This window comes from Falco biarmicus, chromosome 2, assembly GCF_023638135.1.
Source record: "Falco biarmicus isolate bFalBia1 chromosome 2, bFalBia1.pri, whole genome shotgun sequence".
NCBI lineage: Eukaryota > Metazoa > Chordata > Aves > Falconiformes > Falconidae > Falco > Falco biarmicus.
The window spans coordinates 75,023,819-75,042,374 of record NC_079289.1 but is presented as its reverse complement, the minus strand read 5'-3'; the positions used below and the strand labels follow the sequence as shown (position 1 = coordinate 75,042,374).

The window sequence follows — 18,556 nt, the reverse complement described above, 5'->3', positions numbered from 1 at the left end:
ACTGGTTTGAGTACACACGTGTTCTTCATGTTTGATTTTATGATGCAAGAATCGTACTTTGGTTGTTGAGCTAATTCCTTGGAACTTGAGGGCTTTTGGCAGAAAATCCCATGCCCAGAATCAGTTTATAATTTCTCCACTTTCAGTAATTATTGTTCCCTTTATTTTACATGCTTTTTCTTTTTTGGGGTGGGGTTTGTTATTTAGGAGACATTGATGACTACAGTGCCGAAGTAGAAGAAATCCTTCCTCAGCATCTACAGCCAACTTCAAGCTCTGGTCTTGGAACCTCCCCAGGCTCTTCACCACGTTCCAGTCCTTGTCAATCCCCTACGCTGTCAGATGGACCTACGCTCCCAGTGAGACCGAGCCGAGCACCAGCAAAAACTCCTGGACCACCTGTTTCCACACACAGTGTGTATTACATTGCTTGACTGCCTGTATTACTACTATGCAATTTGGCAGCTGTATAGCCCAGTGGTAAAATACAAGCTTATAGATTATTTTTATTAGTGTCTTTAGGTTAATATAAGAGGCTGGTCTTGATATCATCTAGCATTTTACACATAAGTGGCCTTGGGTAAATCACCTCATTCTTTGTGTCTCTGTTTTCCTAATGGGCAGTGGAAGAGCTTTGTTTCCTGAGTCTTAATTTGGTACACCATCCACTGATCTATGCTGCTGTAAGCTACCTAACTTGCTTTAGTTCTTTAGCATTTCATCATGAAAGTGGCATCTCAAAAAGTTATGTGATTGATAGGCTTTCTAAGTTGATTAGTTTGAAACCTCTGTTCAAAAATTCTGTTGCAATGTGTCAGTATAATCCTAGGTCACTTTAGTCATATTCTTCAAATACAGCCCATTTCAAGTAATGCTCCTGTCAGCTGAAATATGTAAGTTGTAATCAATAGATTTGTGAAGTGGGTGTATAATATGAAAGCTTCTGTTTAAACACAGCTTTATTTTAGCAACAAAGTGGACATTCAGAATTACAGTGTTTGGAATGGCTTTTAGAACACTTCCTTTCAATATACTTTGGAGTAATTTTGCAAAGACTGCTAAAATGCCTTCCGCATTCTCCTTGTAACATTCTTTCCAGAGCACTTAGTTCACAGATAAGGGCCGAAATACAAATTTGGAACTCTGCAATTTGTAAGAATGTTCAGGATTCCATGAAAAGCATATACTGATAAAAGCACGTAAAACAAAAATCTTGTTTTAGGCGATCTGCTTATTTTCACCATTGGTTTATTTCTCTTGTTTTCCCTCTCTCAAAAACTTCTGTATCTTTGTTGCCAGGGCTGGGAACGGAATGTTCTCTCTGTGAAAATAACTTTCTATTAGAAAATCTTTACAGTGATTAGAATGTACAAGTGATTAATTTTTGCATTGTTTTCTGTCATGTTCTTCAGCTGAATTGCAGCTTGGTACCCAGCAGAAAGAGTCTTCGCAGAGCTTGGAGCCTAAGCGTCCTCCACCACCTCGCCCTGTTGCTCCCCCTGCACGCCCTGCTCCTCCACAGAGGCCACCTCCACCATCAGGTAATGCGGTGACTTATATCAGGTGATCAGGAATATTTTGTTTCAAGTCTGTGGGATGAACTTTGAAGTCTGCACCCAAACTACATGTTATATTGTTGGTTTGGGGCTCAGTGGAACATACCGTTTTTTCACTGAAGTATTTAGTTGGTACATTTAATATCAATAATGGCATGGGAAATAACAGCATTTTCCAGTACCATTTAAATATTATTGTCTTTGCCTAGTGAAGAAGTTTTAAAGTTTTTATAAACTTATTTTTACAGTTTAAATATGTGGGCTTCCTACAGCAGTATTTACTCAACATTTTCATTTTTGTAGCATCTTAATTTTTAAAATAAAATGTAAATAATCTTGTGCATTCATTGGTTTTATATTCCTTTAATTTTGGCATCAGTATGTATGCATTTTGCCATGTCCATGTTCTTAATGTAGAGTTCATCTTGATCATCTGAAAATGTAAGCAATTGAGCACTAAAAGAAACTGGATGTTCAGAAGCATATGGGCAACGTAGTTAATAACAAACTGACCCTTGTCATTTTTAACTTTCTCATTCTTTTTCTTCCCTCTTTACTGTACTGATATTTTTCATTATTGCTGCACTCATTTCTTAAATACTGTAAGGCGGTAGGAGTCCTGCACCTGCTAGAAAGGAATTTGGAGGTAATGATTTTAATTGTTTTCGGATATGACTACATAGCAAAACTACTATGGTGGTCTGTTGTGACAGTACTTAACATGATGATGTCCAAAGGTATAAAACTGGGTAATTTTTGAATGTCAATGTAATTTCTTTCTCTGGGTTTCTATCCCCCTCTGAATTACATTTGACTTTTTAGTGAAAAAATATTTATCCAGAAGTTGGTACAATATAGTCAGAAAGATTAAAGTTGTTCCAGGTTTTTATTACTTTGTCCTGGTCAAAATACACCCAGCTAACTGTTGTGTGAAAGCAGAAACTTGTCTTTAGTTGTGAAAAGGCTAGCTTTTTTCCTCACAGGCCATGAAAAGGAGCATTGTAAAATGGATTGTGATTGCAGCTACTTGCAGTGATTATCCATTAATTAATTGTTCAAGTTGAAACGACTGCTGATCTGGCCCAGTTTCCCCTGGATGATCACCAGTTAACACAGAGCTCCAAATCACTGAGCTGTATTTGTCTCTAAGCTGAACACTAACATATGGGTAGTTTATTTTCTCTTTCCAAGTCTGAAATGTGCTCCCAAGCCCTTCCCAGAGACATGAAACACCCTCCATAGTTCTCGGAATCAATGTGTAAGTGTACTTCAGAAACACAAACTTAGCAAAGGAATTTATTCAGTTACTTTGAAGGCACTCGAGAGCTACAGGTCTTTACAAAGTAACAAAATCCTGAAATAATTCTCCCCTAATTCCTTCCCCTTTGGTAATGCTGAGGGCCTTATCCAACCCTTCAGGCTAGTTTCATTTTTTGCAGCTTGATCTGGTTTTGCATGTAATAACAACTCACATGTTCTCAGAAGTGCTGCTTCTTGAAACTAATCTTTGTCCTTTGTCACATGTTTCATAGATGAGCTGTCCTGCCTGGACTTAAATCAACTCATTAATACATGGGATAGAGTGAGAATACTTAGTGGCTCTGAAATACTTTCTTAATGGCTTTTCAGACACTGCCACTCAGTTGGTAGGAAAGAGAGATTTTTGAGAAAATAATTCAAAAGCTTTGAGCAATCTCAGAAAATAAGTAAACTATATTGCGTAATGTATAAGTATCAGCTAACTTATTCTGACATCAGGTGGAGAGAGGGAGGAGGTAATGCCAAAGGCTTAGAAAATAGCCAATTTATACTTAATGTGCAACATACGTGAGATTTAATACATTGTACTACTTCAGTCCTATAGTTTTGTGTGCACTGACACAATCCTGTTTGCCTAGTTTTGTCTCAATTGTGCAAAGACTAGCCTTCTTTTTTTACCCTCTTTCCCAGCATAGCTTTCCATAAAGAATTGTAACTTGCATAAAGCTTGCTTTTTATGCAATCTTTTAAAAGAGATTGTGTTTTGTTTTCTTTCATCTATTATCCTGACCTAATGCTCATCCCACTTTTTCTGTCCTCTTCATTTTCCACTCATGGCACACACTTATAAGACATAATACTTTGTTTTTCAGTGGTACCTGAGCTCAGCTGTGAGCAAGCTAGCACAGGACTGGAAGCAGTATAAATGTCAGTGTGTTACTGTGCTTGGGGAAATGGTGTCTGTTTCTCCTACCTTGAATGAGGCTTCTAAAGCACTGAGAAGATATCCCTGTGTACTGTATAAGTGTTATCAAACTTTGGTTTTAGACTTCTGTAGCACATACAAAGTGATATTGATCATATCTTTAAAATTGTGCATTAGCAGTGGTTTTTTGCTCATGTGTTTTAACCTTTTTGCCCTGGAGTGCTTCACTCCCTTCAATGCCCATAACATTTATTCAAATGGCTCAATATGCTTTGAAATGGGACGGGATTTAGGCATCTAAATTGGGTTTTTTTGAGAGTCTGGTCATATTTTACATCAGAAGTAACTTAGAATACAAGGAAACAAAGCTATGTACTCATTGCAGGGGTTTGCAAAGTGTAGAGTTTTTGCCTGCTAATACAAAAGAGTTGCACTGAGGTTTTAATAAGGTCTCAGATATTTATAGTCGCACTCTGGTCACCCAAGATTTTTTGAAATAAATTACAGGGTAAATTCTTACAGAACATGAAAAGTTATGAAGGCTGATAATTTTCAATTACTTGAAGTTTTTAAAATAAAATTTTGGGTTTTTTTCTCCTTAATAGTATTAGTCAGACTTTTCCTGATTAATGCATGAAAAGCTTATAGTTGTCTTTTATCATTGGTTTAAACTGTTAAAATGGGGTTAAGATTGAGAGAATGGACAGTATTTTCAGTATATACAATAATTTGGATAAAATGCATTACATTTTCATGTGATTATCCTCCAAATTAAAAAAATAAACCTAGAAAATACAGTAATAAAGTGGACATTAAAAAAATGCAAGTACGTTAAGCTATGAAAATACATGCACCCAAGCAGCAAGTACTTATTGATGTACACTGATATTGACAGTCACTCATTAAACTTAGCCTTGCAAGAACCATTCAACATCTTTTTCCCCTGTAGCTGGGTGTTTGGTTTTTTTTTTTTCAGAGCAGAGTTCAGATTGTTTGGGTGCCTTAGGATATGGCAGTCATTTTGAAAAAAACTTTTTTTGTTGTTTTGTTTTTTTAAATATGGGGAAGAGCACCTTTCTTCTTTTCTTGCTGAAGATGGAATGTTCAGTAATGGAGGAGACAAGAAGCCTTAATGCTAAGATAGTAAAAGCATAGTTCAAATGCAGACAAATGGCCTAGATTTCATATATATACACACACACGCGCGCATGCACATATATGCACATTTTACGTTGTGAAACGTAGGGGTTGTTTTATTTTCCGTTGAGCTAATGTGTAAATGTAATCTTTGCAAAACATGCAGTTCTGTCTAAAAGATGTCAGGGCATAAATTACGGGTTGTTTCTGTGTAAATCCAACCCCTTTCCTGAAAATACTATTTAAAACAAATATTTGATAACTTTACTTGCAAAATACTGTTTAAAACTGCAATAAAGAATCCAAGCTATATACAGACTACAGTAACAGTTTAAAATGATACCAAAAAATGTGAGATTAAAATCTTACTATAATGCCAATTGTGATTACATTATCACAGCACCAAAATTTTGCTTTATCACTGTTGAAGAGTATTATTACTAAGTGAAAATTGGGATATTTGACCTTTATGCCCTTTCTCTTCCATATAATGAATATTTTTACATTTGCAAAATCTTTTAAAATCCTTATGGGTAGAAGACTTTCTACGTGTGGTGCACCACTATAGGAATATATTGGTCAAAGAGGTTCTCTGCCTTCCTTCTCTGGAAAGGAGTTTACTTTATTAATCATCTTGCATAAACCAAGATTTGCTTAACAAGAGCATCCTGAAAATACCTATTCAAAGTATGGACTGAGTTGAGCTTTGGGAGAGGAAATTACAGAAGATCTGTGAAATGAACATGCTGGTTCCCTGCTCTTGGAGAGGTTTTATTGTGTCCATTTCCGTTAATACTCTAATTTGAATTTAGCTTTATGTCTCTGTATACCACAGAGGGTTCAGAGTTGTGTCCTGTACTCTGCTGGGCTGCTCTCCATCTCCCTTTATTTTCTTCCAGTTAGCAGGTAGGCTTCTCATAGCCTATGGATTACCACTTTCTTTTCTCCCCCCAGGATTCCTCTGGGTTACATAGGATAAGGGCAGAGCTAGTACCTGAAAGCAACAAAATGTTCTCAGGCAGTGCTGTCCTCCTTACAAACGCTCTCTGTTCACCGCTCCTCAGTGCTGCTTCTCTTACGGAGAAGTTCACTGTCAGGAACTTTTGCAATGGAAATCTAATGTTACTTGGCAGAGCCCAGAATTCACCCAGAATATATGACATATGCTAGTATTTAACATCTTTGAACCAGATGTTCAGCAAAACCAGAGAGCTGACATCTCTGGAAATAATCACATACCAGCCTCATCTGCAGTCTTCACTCTTCCTACTCTGAGTGACACCTCCACCCATATCTGACAAAATTCACAGCACTCTTTCCAGATCATAGAGAACTCCTGAGCAGATACCACACATTGGCACATGATGAGAAAGCATGAGGCTGTGTCATCGCTAAGGCAAAAGTTGCTTTTAAGGTAGGCTTCATGAACACTGGCTCCCTTTCCTTCCTCTATACTTGAGCCACTCCAGAGTTGCCAGATATTACTGTTACTTTTTCCTATGCGCATGCCTTAAGGATTTCTCCTTGCATACCATCTAGTGTCATCTATGTCCTGCCATGTTTTTACCATACAATTTTATGGACCCAGTATATGCTTGATCATATTGCAGAAATAAAATGATTCAGCATGGTTATGCATGATTGAAAATCTTCTTTCTCTCAATCTGAACTGTAACATCTATTATGCACCAGGTGATACAGCTTTCCCAAGTACAGAGTGCTGCTTGGAGATAACTTAATGATACAAATCTGTAGGATACAATGCATTATATAAAGTGGGAAACTTATTTCTTCCATAAAATTGCTTATTCAAATGTAGTCTTGACAGAAACATACTACATAGTATTCTCCTAAATTGCAGGAAGCGGGCTTAATGTAGCAAGATGTAACTGATGATGTACCTGTTTATTTTCAAGTGTTTGAGTGTAGGTATGTGCTCTGCTTTAGGAGAGTTTCAAGACTGACATTTAATACCATTCTGAATTGACAAAAGTTTGTGGAGAGTGAATACTGAAGAAATTAAATTCTCTTTCAACTGTAATGTAAAATTGAAATAATAGCATGTTTCTAAACATGATCGTACTTGCTGATCTCTAATTTGTATCAGTCTGGTTTCCCCATGCCATTACAAACAGTTATCTCCTACAAGTAACTATAATCTAGCAAGGCCATTTTTACATTATGTAAAGCTGTCTTGTGGCAGTGTTCTTTCTGGTTTTACTTTCTCAATCTACTGCTTTTCTTATGCAATGTACAGCTTCTCTTCTTTCTCTGAAAAGGTCTTGGAGCTCCTCCCAGTCCTGGGGTAGCTAGGAGAGAAGTAGAAGGTAACATAACAATTTTTGTATTCTAGAAACGGATTTCTAATTTAATACCTGAGCAATGTTATTTCCCTTGTGATACTAAAGGTGGTTTCATGAAGGTTTTTATTGTGTAGGATCTTTCTTCTTTTATGTAACATAGTTTTCAGACAGCCAAGTTGCTTCCTGTTTTTCAGTGGTGTGAATTGTTATAGAAGGCAGTCTTCATTATGAAAAATGAAGTGAAAATTTAGAATGTACTAATCAAGAAGAATGCTTTCAAGGCTGGCTCTCAAAATAAGTTATAGCTGACTGATTGCTAGAGAAATACTATACCTGTAACTAATAAGGAATCTAGGAAGCCTAATTTTTCACGAAGAACAACATATGTTCATATATTTTGGGGAGAGAAACTTCCATTTAGCTAATTTAGCCTGTAAATTAATATTTTGTCTCTTTCCAGATAGCACAGTGTAGATATTTTGGTTCTGATGCCTATATGTGTGACATACATTTATGAAAAGCATTTCTCTTGCATTACTCTAGCTGGAGTATGTTTGTATAGTGCTGAATGGGTCCCGTTTTAGCAGTGCCAGCAGAGTCAAGTTTTTGGGTTTCTTCCTATACCCTCAGGAATGTGTCCCTTTGTAGCAAATACAGGTACAGCTATAGAAGTCCTAATACAGTCACGATCAAGATGTCCTCCTGTATACTGCAATTAATTTTGGCTATATCACTGGTTCATTTTTTTAAATTGGCAAAATCACTATATGCATAGAATAGTTCAGGTTGGAAGGGACCTCTGGTGGTTATCTAGCCCAACCTCCTGCTCAGAACAGGGTAAACTGGTGCCAGGTTGCTCAGGGTACAAGTTGCATTACTGAGAACTGTACCCAGAAACCCATTCTAACTGATTCTAAGAAAGCAGGGTTGTCTGACAACTGGAAGCCGATTTGATAAACTGTCTTATGTACCACAGAGTATTCCTTCCAGTTACTGTAACTGACATGGTGATTTTACCTTCCTGGGAAATAGGCAACAGAAACACAAGCCAGAATCCTAAACCTCTTTGCCTGTTAGAAATTGTGCACTTGTCTGAGGTAAAGGTAATTTTTTCATATCTTGCACTTCACAACTTGAATGTTGCATACAAGGTTGTCATTAGCATCAGCATGTAAATGGTGAGGTTGGTGCTGTAATATATTTATCCCGTAAACAAAGAGAGTAGGTTCAGGAAGTTTGGTGTAGACCCTGTAGATTGCTGAACCATGTGTAACTACAGATGCTCTTCTGATCGCATGATTTTTTGAATCAGCATGTTACATAAGTTCTTTTTGTTTTAAAGACTGCTGCTAGAATATTGGCAGAATATACTACAAAAGAAAACAACTACTTCTAGCACCATTGAGAACACAGGGTACCTGTACAAGTGGGTGTCTTTTGCTTGCAACAAATAGGAGGTGATTTGACTTAATTTGTAATTAAAAGGGTCAAATTACTTCACGTGTGCTGGGGGTTAAGAGTGTGCTAGAGTAACAGCTTAGTTGATGGATAGACTTTAGTATGTAACAGCTTTAAAAAAAAAAATCACTAATGTCTTTTTGCTCCCATTTCCATTAGTGATAATGTACTGTTGCCATATGATACCTGTTTTTAGCTTATCTAACAAAGATAATCTAATTTTTTTCCATGCTTCAAAGCACAAAAAAGTCCTGGAACACAAAGAAAAGATAACTTAGGTAATAGAAAGACATGCTTTGTACTAATTATAATACAGAAAGAAGTTGATTTTGAAATATGTTCTAAGTCAGCAATCTCTGATATCTGTTCCAGTTCGGAATCAGCCTCCACCTTCAACTGGAATTTCAAGTGCAGGAACTGCTGGATATGGTGCAACCAGACCGGTAGGTATTCTGTCTTAAAATAATTCCCCCCTAGGTTTCTACAGTTTATGATGCTGGCAGTGGGGTTTTGTAAGTCATAACAGATGTAAGAGAACTGTGAAATTGACTAGTCATTTTACAGCTTATATGAGTTAATTCCCTCAGCAGTTCTTTTCTTTTGACTAAAAATACTCTAGAATATATGTACTGGACATGACTTTATTGTTTTGCACTCTATGCAGTCATGTCATAGGCTCCCAAATAATACTGCATTTTACATCCACTTTCAAATAACTGCAAAGTGCAAAGTTATTCTTTGTATTGTGTGTTCCTGTTGACTACGTTGCTGATCTGGTATGATAAATTGTATCATCTGTGCTGATGCTGAGATGTATATCCTGATGGCAGTTAATTGCTTGCAGGCGGCTAATGTATTCTATAGGCAGTTGATGTATTATATTGCTGATTGCTTAATGTATAATGAAATTTTGTGCCTTGTAAAAATTAATTTTGATGAAGGTCTTCAGGTAAAAATGAAACATTTGACTTTTGACAAAACATTCAACAAACATTAGTACTGCATTTCATTCTTTTATTTGTGGAACTGAAGTAAGTGAATGAAGGAATTATGGGCGCTTGAATGCTTCACTACAAGCAAGAAATCAAGCAGTGGAAGACATCTGCCTTAGTTCTCTTCACAGCAGCAAGTAGGAACCTTGTGTTAGGGAAGGAGAAAGTGTTTTAATAGCTACAGGTCTTCTTAAAGAATTACTAAGAAATGGTATTGTTTGTTGATAATTCTTTAGAACTGCACGGTATTGCAGATAGAATTTTTGCAGCAGCTTGAAGGACTTTTTTTTCTATATCTACATCAGCCACAGTGTTTGTGCTTACTTTGTTTCCTCTGTTGTGGTGGTTCCAGGCTCTTTGACTTAGATCATACGTCTTTATACCTAGATGTTTTATAGACTAAAAAGCAGCAAAAGTTGGCTCTTTCCTACCAGTTTCTTGGTCATTAGAGAACTTTTGTTTTCCTTCCCTAAGGCATTTTGTTCTTCTCATTGGGATAATGTTCACAATGACACTGACAGGAGAGAGAGCACACATATGAGTCTTTAGTAAGGCTAAAAAAGCATTCTGTTTCCATAAATGTCAGTGGGATGGACACTGATGAGGCTTTTCACCTATCTACAAATACAACACCCTTTCTTTAATTCTTTATCTTTCCTTCAGGTAAAGTGATAGACCAGTTGTCAGGGATGAGAGAGAGAGTGAAGAAGCCATTAAAATAAAGATGCAACTAATCACAAGAGTTTAAGTTAAATCCATGTAAATTTGTTTTAGAAAAGGTTGTAGAGTCCTTTTCTACCTTTTAAATGTGCAGGGAACAGAAGAACGCTGCCAGCTGTGCAGAGATATCAGTGTTCTTGTAGAACTTAAAGGAGCTGTAGCTTACTGGTATTGCCATTTCTATTGTACTCTTGTACAGCATTGAAACCACTGAAAATGACTGTTGAAAGCCACCAGTGAAATCGCTTTTTGCTAATTCATTTTTCTCAAAGAGGTTGATTCTCACAGTGAACAGTTCTTGATCTTTGCACTTTTTGTTGTTTTCCCAGAAATGTAAAATGCCCTCTTCTAAAATTTGGGTAAAGAAAACCTGGTATACACAGGAGATAACGCACTAATTTATCACCATGTGCCTCTTTTTTTTTTTTTTTTTTTTAATCTAGGGCCAGCACAGGATTTGCAGTTTCTAAATCCAAATAATTCAACAACAACAAAAAAAATCTGGTGTACAGAAGAGACTCTACCAATATCTTGGAATTAACATAAGTGCAAGAATTTTTGTTCCTATTGTCAAGGCAGAAAAAAAATGTAGTACTGTTCTCTTGTGCTATGCTTCTCAACACCCAGGCTGGATTGCAATTAGAGCTTCTTGCCAGGTTCTAGGAAGAGCCATGGTGCTGCAGTCACCAACATAATTTAATAGACAAAGCTGACTGCATCTCTTCTTTTGCAAACATTGAGATTTTTTTTTTTAAAAACCCAAGCAAACCAAACCAACCAACCAAACAAACCCCCCCACAACAAACCAACCAAACAAATGTACTAGAAGGTATGAACAAACACCTTAAGATCTGCCTGACTTTTCAAGCCTTATCTCAGTCCTTGTTTGGATTCCTAGTTGACGTGGCTTCCTTCCTTTCCCCCAGGTATTTTTTGGGCAGCATTTCATGGCAAGGACTCCAGGACCGGGGACAGCAGCTTCCCACCCTGTGGTCCTGAGGGATATTTCAGACTGCCTTTCTGTTTCTTTTCTGTTCCTTTTTGATGTATGTTTTTTAAAATGTGCTTTGGCATTTAATCCAATCATCCTTCTGCCTACTTTCAGAGTATTCAAAAAAATGATAACATGCATCTTGGCAACTAAAAGGAAGACAAATATTTCAGAGGTTAGGTAGTTTAAAGCATTTAGAAAGTTGTTAAATGGACTCAGCCAAGCATAATGAATCAGATGTTATACAAAGGCTTGGAAGTACAGTGCATACATTTAGTAAATGTAAGATCAAGGATGATACTTGTTTTGTAGTAGTGAATTTTCTTTGCTTGTTTTTAAATCATGTTTGTTTAGAGAGTTGTGTAACAGGGTTTGCTGCGAAAACCATTTCTAGAACATGTACTGTTACTAAGATTTTGTCAGAATATACAAAGTACACAAAATTTTAGAGGAAACAAATCTTACAAACTGTCTTGCCTCATGATCTTCCCACACCCCCCCCCCCTCTGAAATCTAGCATTTTTATTCTAATGTTTTACATTCACCTTTCAAGTGTGGTGCTTGTAATACACTTGGCTTCAGTTATAATCTGGAATAATTTTCATATTTCTCTGTAAATAATGATGTAGACTTTTAGATTTTGTTTTATGAGAGCATTTCTGTTCCCAGCATATTAACTTCTATTCCAACAAGTTTGGGAAGACTCCAGCCTTCAAATGAGGCCAAATGTATGTTTCATTAATACTGTTTGCTGAGGAACAGGAGTAACTGCCTTACAGTTAGCAAACATAAGTTTCAGAAAAAAGAACTAACCATTTTTTTTATGCATATCTTGGACTTCCACTATATAAAATTGACTGTAACTACTATTTGCAAATGGCAGGCTGTAATTATAGCCTAAAAAGTAGATGGCGTCTACAATCTGCATTGACGGTGGGTTGTCAATGTGACCTTACAAGATCTCCAAATAGATTAGTTACTGTTGGTTTTGTTGCTTACAACAATTTACAGACTTAGGTAGAATTAACTTATTAATACTAGCAAACTAATAAGGGTTTCTAGCATTGCTGCACAGGTAAATATTTATATAAAGTTGAAGACTTGTAAATATCCTTTGCTTTGAATTGAACGCTCATAATGTTTTGAGAATATATTATTTGCTTTTGTTTGAGTGTAAGAAGTTTATTCAGCAACTCTTATCAAATAATTTATTTTTCACAGAGTCCTAATTATCCTGAATCGTTCAGCAGTAGATGGCTACAGATCCAAAGTAGAACTAAAATACTTTCTTTTTACCAATTATTATGGCAGACTGTTCCACCTCGAGCTGGAGTTATTAGTGCACCACAAAGCCATGTCCGTCCCTCTGGGGGAAGACCAGCTCCTGAACCTCAGACCAAACCAGCTGAACCACCAAGGGGTAAGTTTACTTTAGAAGTTAAATATAAAGTTAAAAAGTACAAGCTCTGGTTTGAATGCTTTTCAACATCTGTTTTCAGCAGATGTCTTTGTTTTTCTCTATAGAAATTAAGATTCTTGAACATAGTAACATTTGGCAGTTTCTGCTAATCATCCACAAGTATTGTAAACCCTTATCAGATAATAGGCAGCAGTCAGGTGAGTTCTGGACCCATAGATTTCATCTTTTCAAGAGAAACTTCGATCAGATTGCTGTGGTTTGGTGTGAGCATATTGGTGTGTCCTGTCATGTGTGTTGATCACTGGACCATTCTCTGCACTGGTTGCTCTGTAATCATAATACCTGGAATAGTGTTTATGTTTGACTCTCAAAGCCACTTCCTAAACTTAAAGGGTTTTTAAAGTTGTATTAATATCAAAGTATGCATTTATAACAGTGACTTCCAAAATACTTTTAAATACAACTGAAGAACTGTTGTGGTTTAACCCTGGCCGGCAACCTGGCACCACGCATCAGCTCGCTCACTCCCCTCTCACCCAGAGGGAGGGGGAGGAGAAGTGGAAAGGTATGTAAAACTCGAGGGTTGAGAAGAACAATTTAATAACTGAAATAGAATAAAAATGAAAAAACAATAATAACAACGATGACAGTAACAGTTGTAATGAAAAGGGGGGAGGGAAAGAATAAAATCCAGAGGGAAAGGAAGAAAAGAACATGCGGTGCACAATGCTCACCGCCCACCAACCGATGCCCAGCCAGTCCCCCAGCAATGACCTGCCCACCCCGGCCACTCCGCAGGTAGATATACCAGGCATGGCATCCCACGGCATGGAATACCTCTGGCTAGTTCGGGTCAGCTGCCCTGGCTGTGTCCTCTCCTGATTGCTTGTGCCCCTCCAGCCTTTTCGCTAACATGGCCTGAGAAACTTACATCTCACACCAAAGCCAAAGTCTTACACCAAAGCCAAAACACAGCACCGCACTAGCTCCTGAGAAGATAATTAACTCCATCGCAGCTGAAACCAGGACAAGTACATTTAAGAATGACATGAGTTCTGATTCTCTATTTTGTATCTATAGTAATAATTTTTAATGCAGATATGCTGAGCTTTTGATGATTTCTAATCTAGTTGCCATGATCACTTGCTGTTCTTACAGCCCGTTCTGCAGTTCTGTCTGCTGCTTCCATAGCCACATGTTCTCCTTCATGCTATTCTTAAGATTTCTGTTCGGTTCTTTGCAATGAAAAACACCCCAAATATACTTGCAGGCTCACCATTGCTTCCTGAACCACTAAAGCCTCAGGCTGCTGGACCTGCTCAGCCTACCACTCAGCCACCACCTGTGCTAAGGATGCAGGAGCCTCTGATACCTGTGGCATCGCATCCATCTCAGACAAGTGCCCCACCAAGTCTGGAACCCCCACAACCACCTCCTCGCAGCCGATCATCTCACAGTTTGCCTTCTGATTCAGCTCCTTCACAGCAGCAGGTAAGCAAAAAAACCCTTGTATACATGTGTTTTCATTATGTAAATTAACACAGCTTGAACTGAATGCTGTAGATTTGTGAGAAACTCCTAGAGCAAGCAAAGAAACAAAAATAAAGGTCAAAAGATTGGATTCAAAGATTATCAGGCTCTAGTAGTATAATACTTAATTGCTTATGTATTGTCCATGAGTAAATAACATCTTAAATACTAAATGTTTAACTTAAGATTTCTTATGACAGACTTACAACTTATGGACAGCTTGTTCTTAAAATTATGCTGCTGTTTGACGACTTTGAATGGAAAAATACTCAGTCTAAGAAATTTAATTTTATAATGACACATGCATGACAACTGTATGTTAACTAGCTAACGCAGGTTTTGATTATAAATCTTTATAGATTGCATGATGTGGTGCTTTATGTTGATGATTATTCATTGCAGGAAGATGATACTGATAAGATACTCAATAGAAATACATTTCTTCCCATTCCGCAATGTCAATTAAAATACAGAAACATATAAAACTTATCTGTGGGACGATTTAGTGTTATTTAAAAAAACCCCACCTTTTCTAGGATAAGCCATAGTTTCTTACTGCTGCTTAAAAATGCAGAAATAGATTTTCAGTGTTGTTTATATATACATAAGGCTAAACTTCTTCATTAAAGGCCAGTGCTTTTAGTTTTTACAGCCTCAGATGCTAGGCCAGATAACACACTATGTGAATAAAAGCATAAATTTATTGAAGCAATGGATTTGTGCCTACTTCTTACCAAGAGTAAATTTGTGCTTTTGTTTTTTGGTGTTTTTTTTTTTTTTTTTAAACATAAACCTAGCTGTGGCTATTTATGACTACCTAAACTCTCATCAGTATTTTAGATTTTACTTTATCTCCACATCTGAAGCCCACTTTCACTAAAGGAGTTAGTTAATACCTAGTTTGTACCACAATGAAGGGGCCAAATGCAGTCCTCAGGGAGTTGATTTTGAGTTTGAATTGAAAAAATCTTTAAATGTTCTTCCTTTCTTTCTGCTGAACTTCTCTCTCTGCCTGTTAGCTTTTTTTCATTTTGGAAGCTTAGGCCAAAAAATGGAGGATATTTGCAGATAGAATATCAGGACTTTTTGTAGTTTGTTGTGAAGTATGAAGTGTTGCCAGCAGAGAATATACATGGAGGCATAAGGTACTTGAGAAGGTACCAATTTTGTGAACAGAAACAGATTGCATTGTGTCACTTTTGAGAGCCTCACACCTTCTAAATGTAGTTTTACCACTAATCATTCTTTGAAAGAGGTGCAAGCAGTTCTTTCAAAATTGTTATGAAAGTTATGTTTACCTGTGTGTATACACAGCAATAAAAAATATGCTTAAGAACACTGTAAACAGGTTTTTGAGCTGTGTAATGCTGTGGCTATATTGTTAACAATATCCAACTATCTGAGTTTAAGTTATAGTGTAAGACTATTCTAGACTAATTTTCTCTTTGATAAATGCAGGCTGCGCAATCACAAGGAAGGCCCACTTTGAGCTTCATTTGTTGTCTCCAACTTAGATTTTTTTATTTCCCTTTTCTTTTTCTTTCTTTTTTTTAAACTTAAATTATGTTTATTTCCTTTCCTGATTATCATTTGTAAATATGAAGTTTTCTAATGAAAGATCTTTAAATAAATCCAAAGTCTTTTGAGAGGTAGTGGATTCCAAGCCCATCCTTTGATTCAAAGCTTGATTGTGTATTTAAGAGCCTAAATATCTCCTTTTATAAATAATTGCTTTTATACAGTGTGAATATTCAGGACTCTATAGATTACCAAGCAATACATTAAGGAAGAAAATTAGTTATTGTAAATAGATTTTATTTATTATAAATTAGGGAGAGTTTGGTTTTTGATTGAATGAGAAGTCTTACGGTTTTTTTCAGCTTGAAAAGCTGTTACTATAGATGAGTGATTATACCAACACAGTTCCCAGAATGAGGGCTATAGTGCTTTTCATGGTAATGGATGGTTAGAATTAGACTGTCTATAACTGGTCCTCAAAAAATAGCACAATCAGCTGCACAATGAATGTCTGCGTGAAAATAACAGAATTGGCTTGAGCTGGGTTTTTTTACATTTGCAAGTCTCAGAATACAACAGAAATTTACAGTTTAGTATAGCATGTAATAAATATTTTTTGTTTGTATTCATATCTCAAAAAACAGTTTTATGAAAACTTAAAAGTATTTTTAACATGAGGTTGCTTTGTTACTTGGATTTTCTTCCTAATTTTCTTTCCTTTGATGTCTGTTCTTTCACAAGCAGGAGCAACCATCAGGGTAACAGGTATCTGACTATTTACCAATCTTGTATGTGGTCTCCATCTATTTAAGCAGAAAAGATGTATGAATCTTGTTTTCATACATCTGCAGTTTCATCCACATTAAAAATCACCTGTCCACGTTAATGAATTGACTGTCATACCATAGTTTGCTTTTTCCTTTGATAATGCAATTGGAATTGATACTGTTAACTGTATTTATTAGCACCATAGCAAATATTTTGCTTCATCATCTTTTATGAAACAATTGGAACCTCACGTATGTTGCTTAGTCACTGCTGAATCTCCTGGTCTCAGTCTATTTGGAAAAAAATTAGTAGGTGTTGGAGTTAATGTTTCTCTTTAATACAAATAAATCCTGATGCAATTGCACTGCCAAAATTTTTTCAAAGTAAAAAAAGTAAAACTCGTATTTCACATTTCTCAAAGAACGGAGAACTTAATATTACTCAAAGCAAAACATGCTACTGTTTGTTACAATTTTAAAAGCATTTGGTTCCAGAATTATTCTGAGAAATTTTTAACTTATGATAAAGAGCAATTGGGATTCATAATATCTTTGGGATCTTGTAGTTTTTGATTACTTGGTTAACGAACACAGGACTTAACCAGCTGGTGCCAAGCTGCATATGATTTATATTCTTTCTACAGTTCAGTTATTCACATTTCCCCACTCAGTCACTTGGTGCCTTTGTTTTAATATTGTTTTCCAAAACACTTACTATATACATATAAAAATACCAATATTGAACTACTCTATTTATAGTTTGGTAGCATTAGGCCTCATCTATTTTAGAAACACTCTGAGGTAGCAGTACCAGGGATGCATGTAACTGATACTGTTGGTTGAAAAAACCACCAGAAGAGCAAATACATTGTTGCCAGCATACTTTGTTTCTCCTACCAACCAATTCAAGCTACAACTGTAATTTTTAAAAAGAAATTGCTATGCTGGATTCACTGGGGAAAATGTACGATATTCTTACTATTCTATTCCTGAGAGTCTCTGAAGCCTGTAGACTAATTCTGCATAGATGCTTAGGCTTCAAAATATTCACAATCAGTGCGGTAAAACCAAGATGTTTAAAGACTGAGGTTAAGCTGTAATAATGTCACATTGTAGTTGATAGTTTTAGTTAGCATCCTAGTTCAACAAAACATTAGTTAACAGAATTTTTATGCTAAAGATCCAAACTATTTGGGTATATTAAATTTTTCCTTTTAACACATCACCTTGTTTGTGAAATTTAATTCACAGAAGCTGTCTTAAGTTAAGCTTAATTCTTTGCATTCATTTAATAAGCAGAAGCTCCAAACTCTGTTCTGTCAGTGTGATGACTTGAACAAAGGTAGATATTTAACCTTTTTGGACAGCTGTTACAAGGTATAAAAGTTGCATTGCTGTTTGAAGAAATTTATAAGAGACGGAATATTTTGTTTTTAAAAGATGAGAAGTTCTGTGGAAAAAAAATCTGTCTTCTCCATTTGGTATTATTCTAAACAATGATAACTTGCCATTTTAAAATATTACAAACTGGTGATCATACCTTCACCTGTCAAGAAGCACTGGAGATGCCTACAGATGCATATGTCTACATGGAAATATCTGAAGTGCATATACTAATAACACTAATTTTTCCTTCCATTGTGATGCTTAAAGATTGCTTGTAACATCAGTGTTATAAACTCTCAAACAGTCAAACCTAGAGCTTTTTATTTCATATTTGTGCTGGGTTATCACTTGTTTAGAATACAATGTCACTTCCCAAGTTTCTTAAAGGTGGTCTTACACAATGTCCACTAGTGCTTTTGGCTAGGATTCTGACCTGCATGAAGGGAATTCAAGCTGCATCGACCGACAAGGGGGGGAAATGGTGTTTAACGACTAGTAGGCCCTTCTTCAGAGAAGGGGTTAAGAGTTACTGTTTTTCAGAAAAGAAGCAATAATTCCACTACAAGTGCATTGTGCAAGTTACAACCAAATTG

The 18,556-nt window shown here is 36.4% G+C and overlaps 1 protein-coding gene across 17 annotated transcripts in view; it reads left to right on the top strand.

Moving 5' to 3' along the window:
* The window catches only part of SYNJ1 (synaptojanin 1), a 68,784-nt gene that overhangs the window by 47,463 nt on the left and 2,765 nt on the right, over positions 1–18,556 (top strand). For 2 of the 17 annotated variants that reach the window (XM_056327357.1, XM_056327356.1), the window contains 9 exons: positions 208–414; positions 1,413–1,541; positions 2,164–2,202; positions 7,158–7,205; positions 8,879–8,917; positions 9,012–9,082; positions 12,654–12,762; positions 13,199–13,327; positions 14,033–14,253. In XM_056327357.1, coding sequence (XP_056183332.1) covers positions 208–414; positions 1,413–1,541; positions 2,164–2,202; positions 7,158–7,205; positions 8,879–8,917; positions 9,012–9,082; positions 12,654–12,762; positions 13,199–13,327; positions 14,033–14,253 — 992 coding nt within the window. Of the gene's footprint in view, positions 1–207; positions 415–1,412; positions 1,542–2,163; positions 2,203–7,157; positions 7,206–8,878; positions 8,918–9,011; positions 9,083–12,653; positions 12,763–13,198; positions 13,328–14,032; positions 14,254–16,551; positions 16,576–18,556 lie in introns of all 17 variants that reach the window. The other 15 variants (XM_056327372.1, XM_056327367.1, XM_056327369.1 and 12 more) reach the window with 11 other exon arrangements.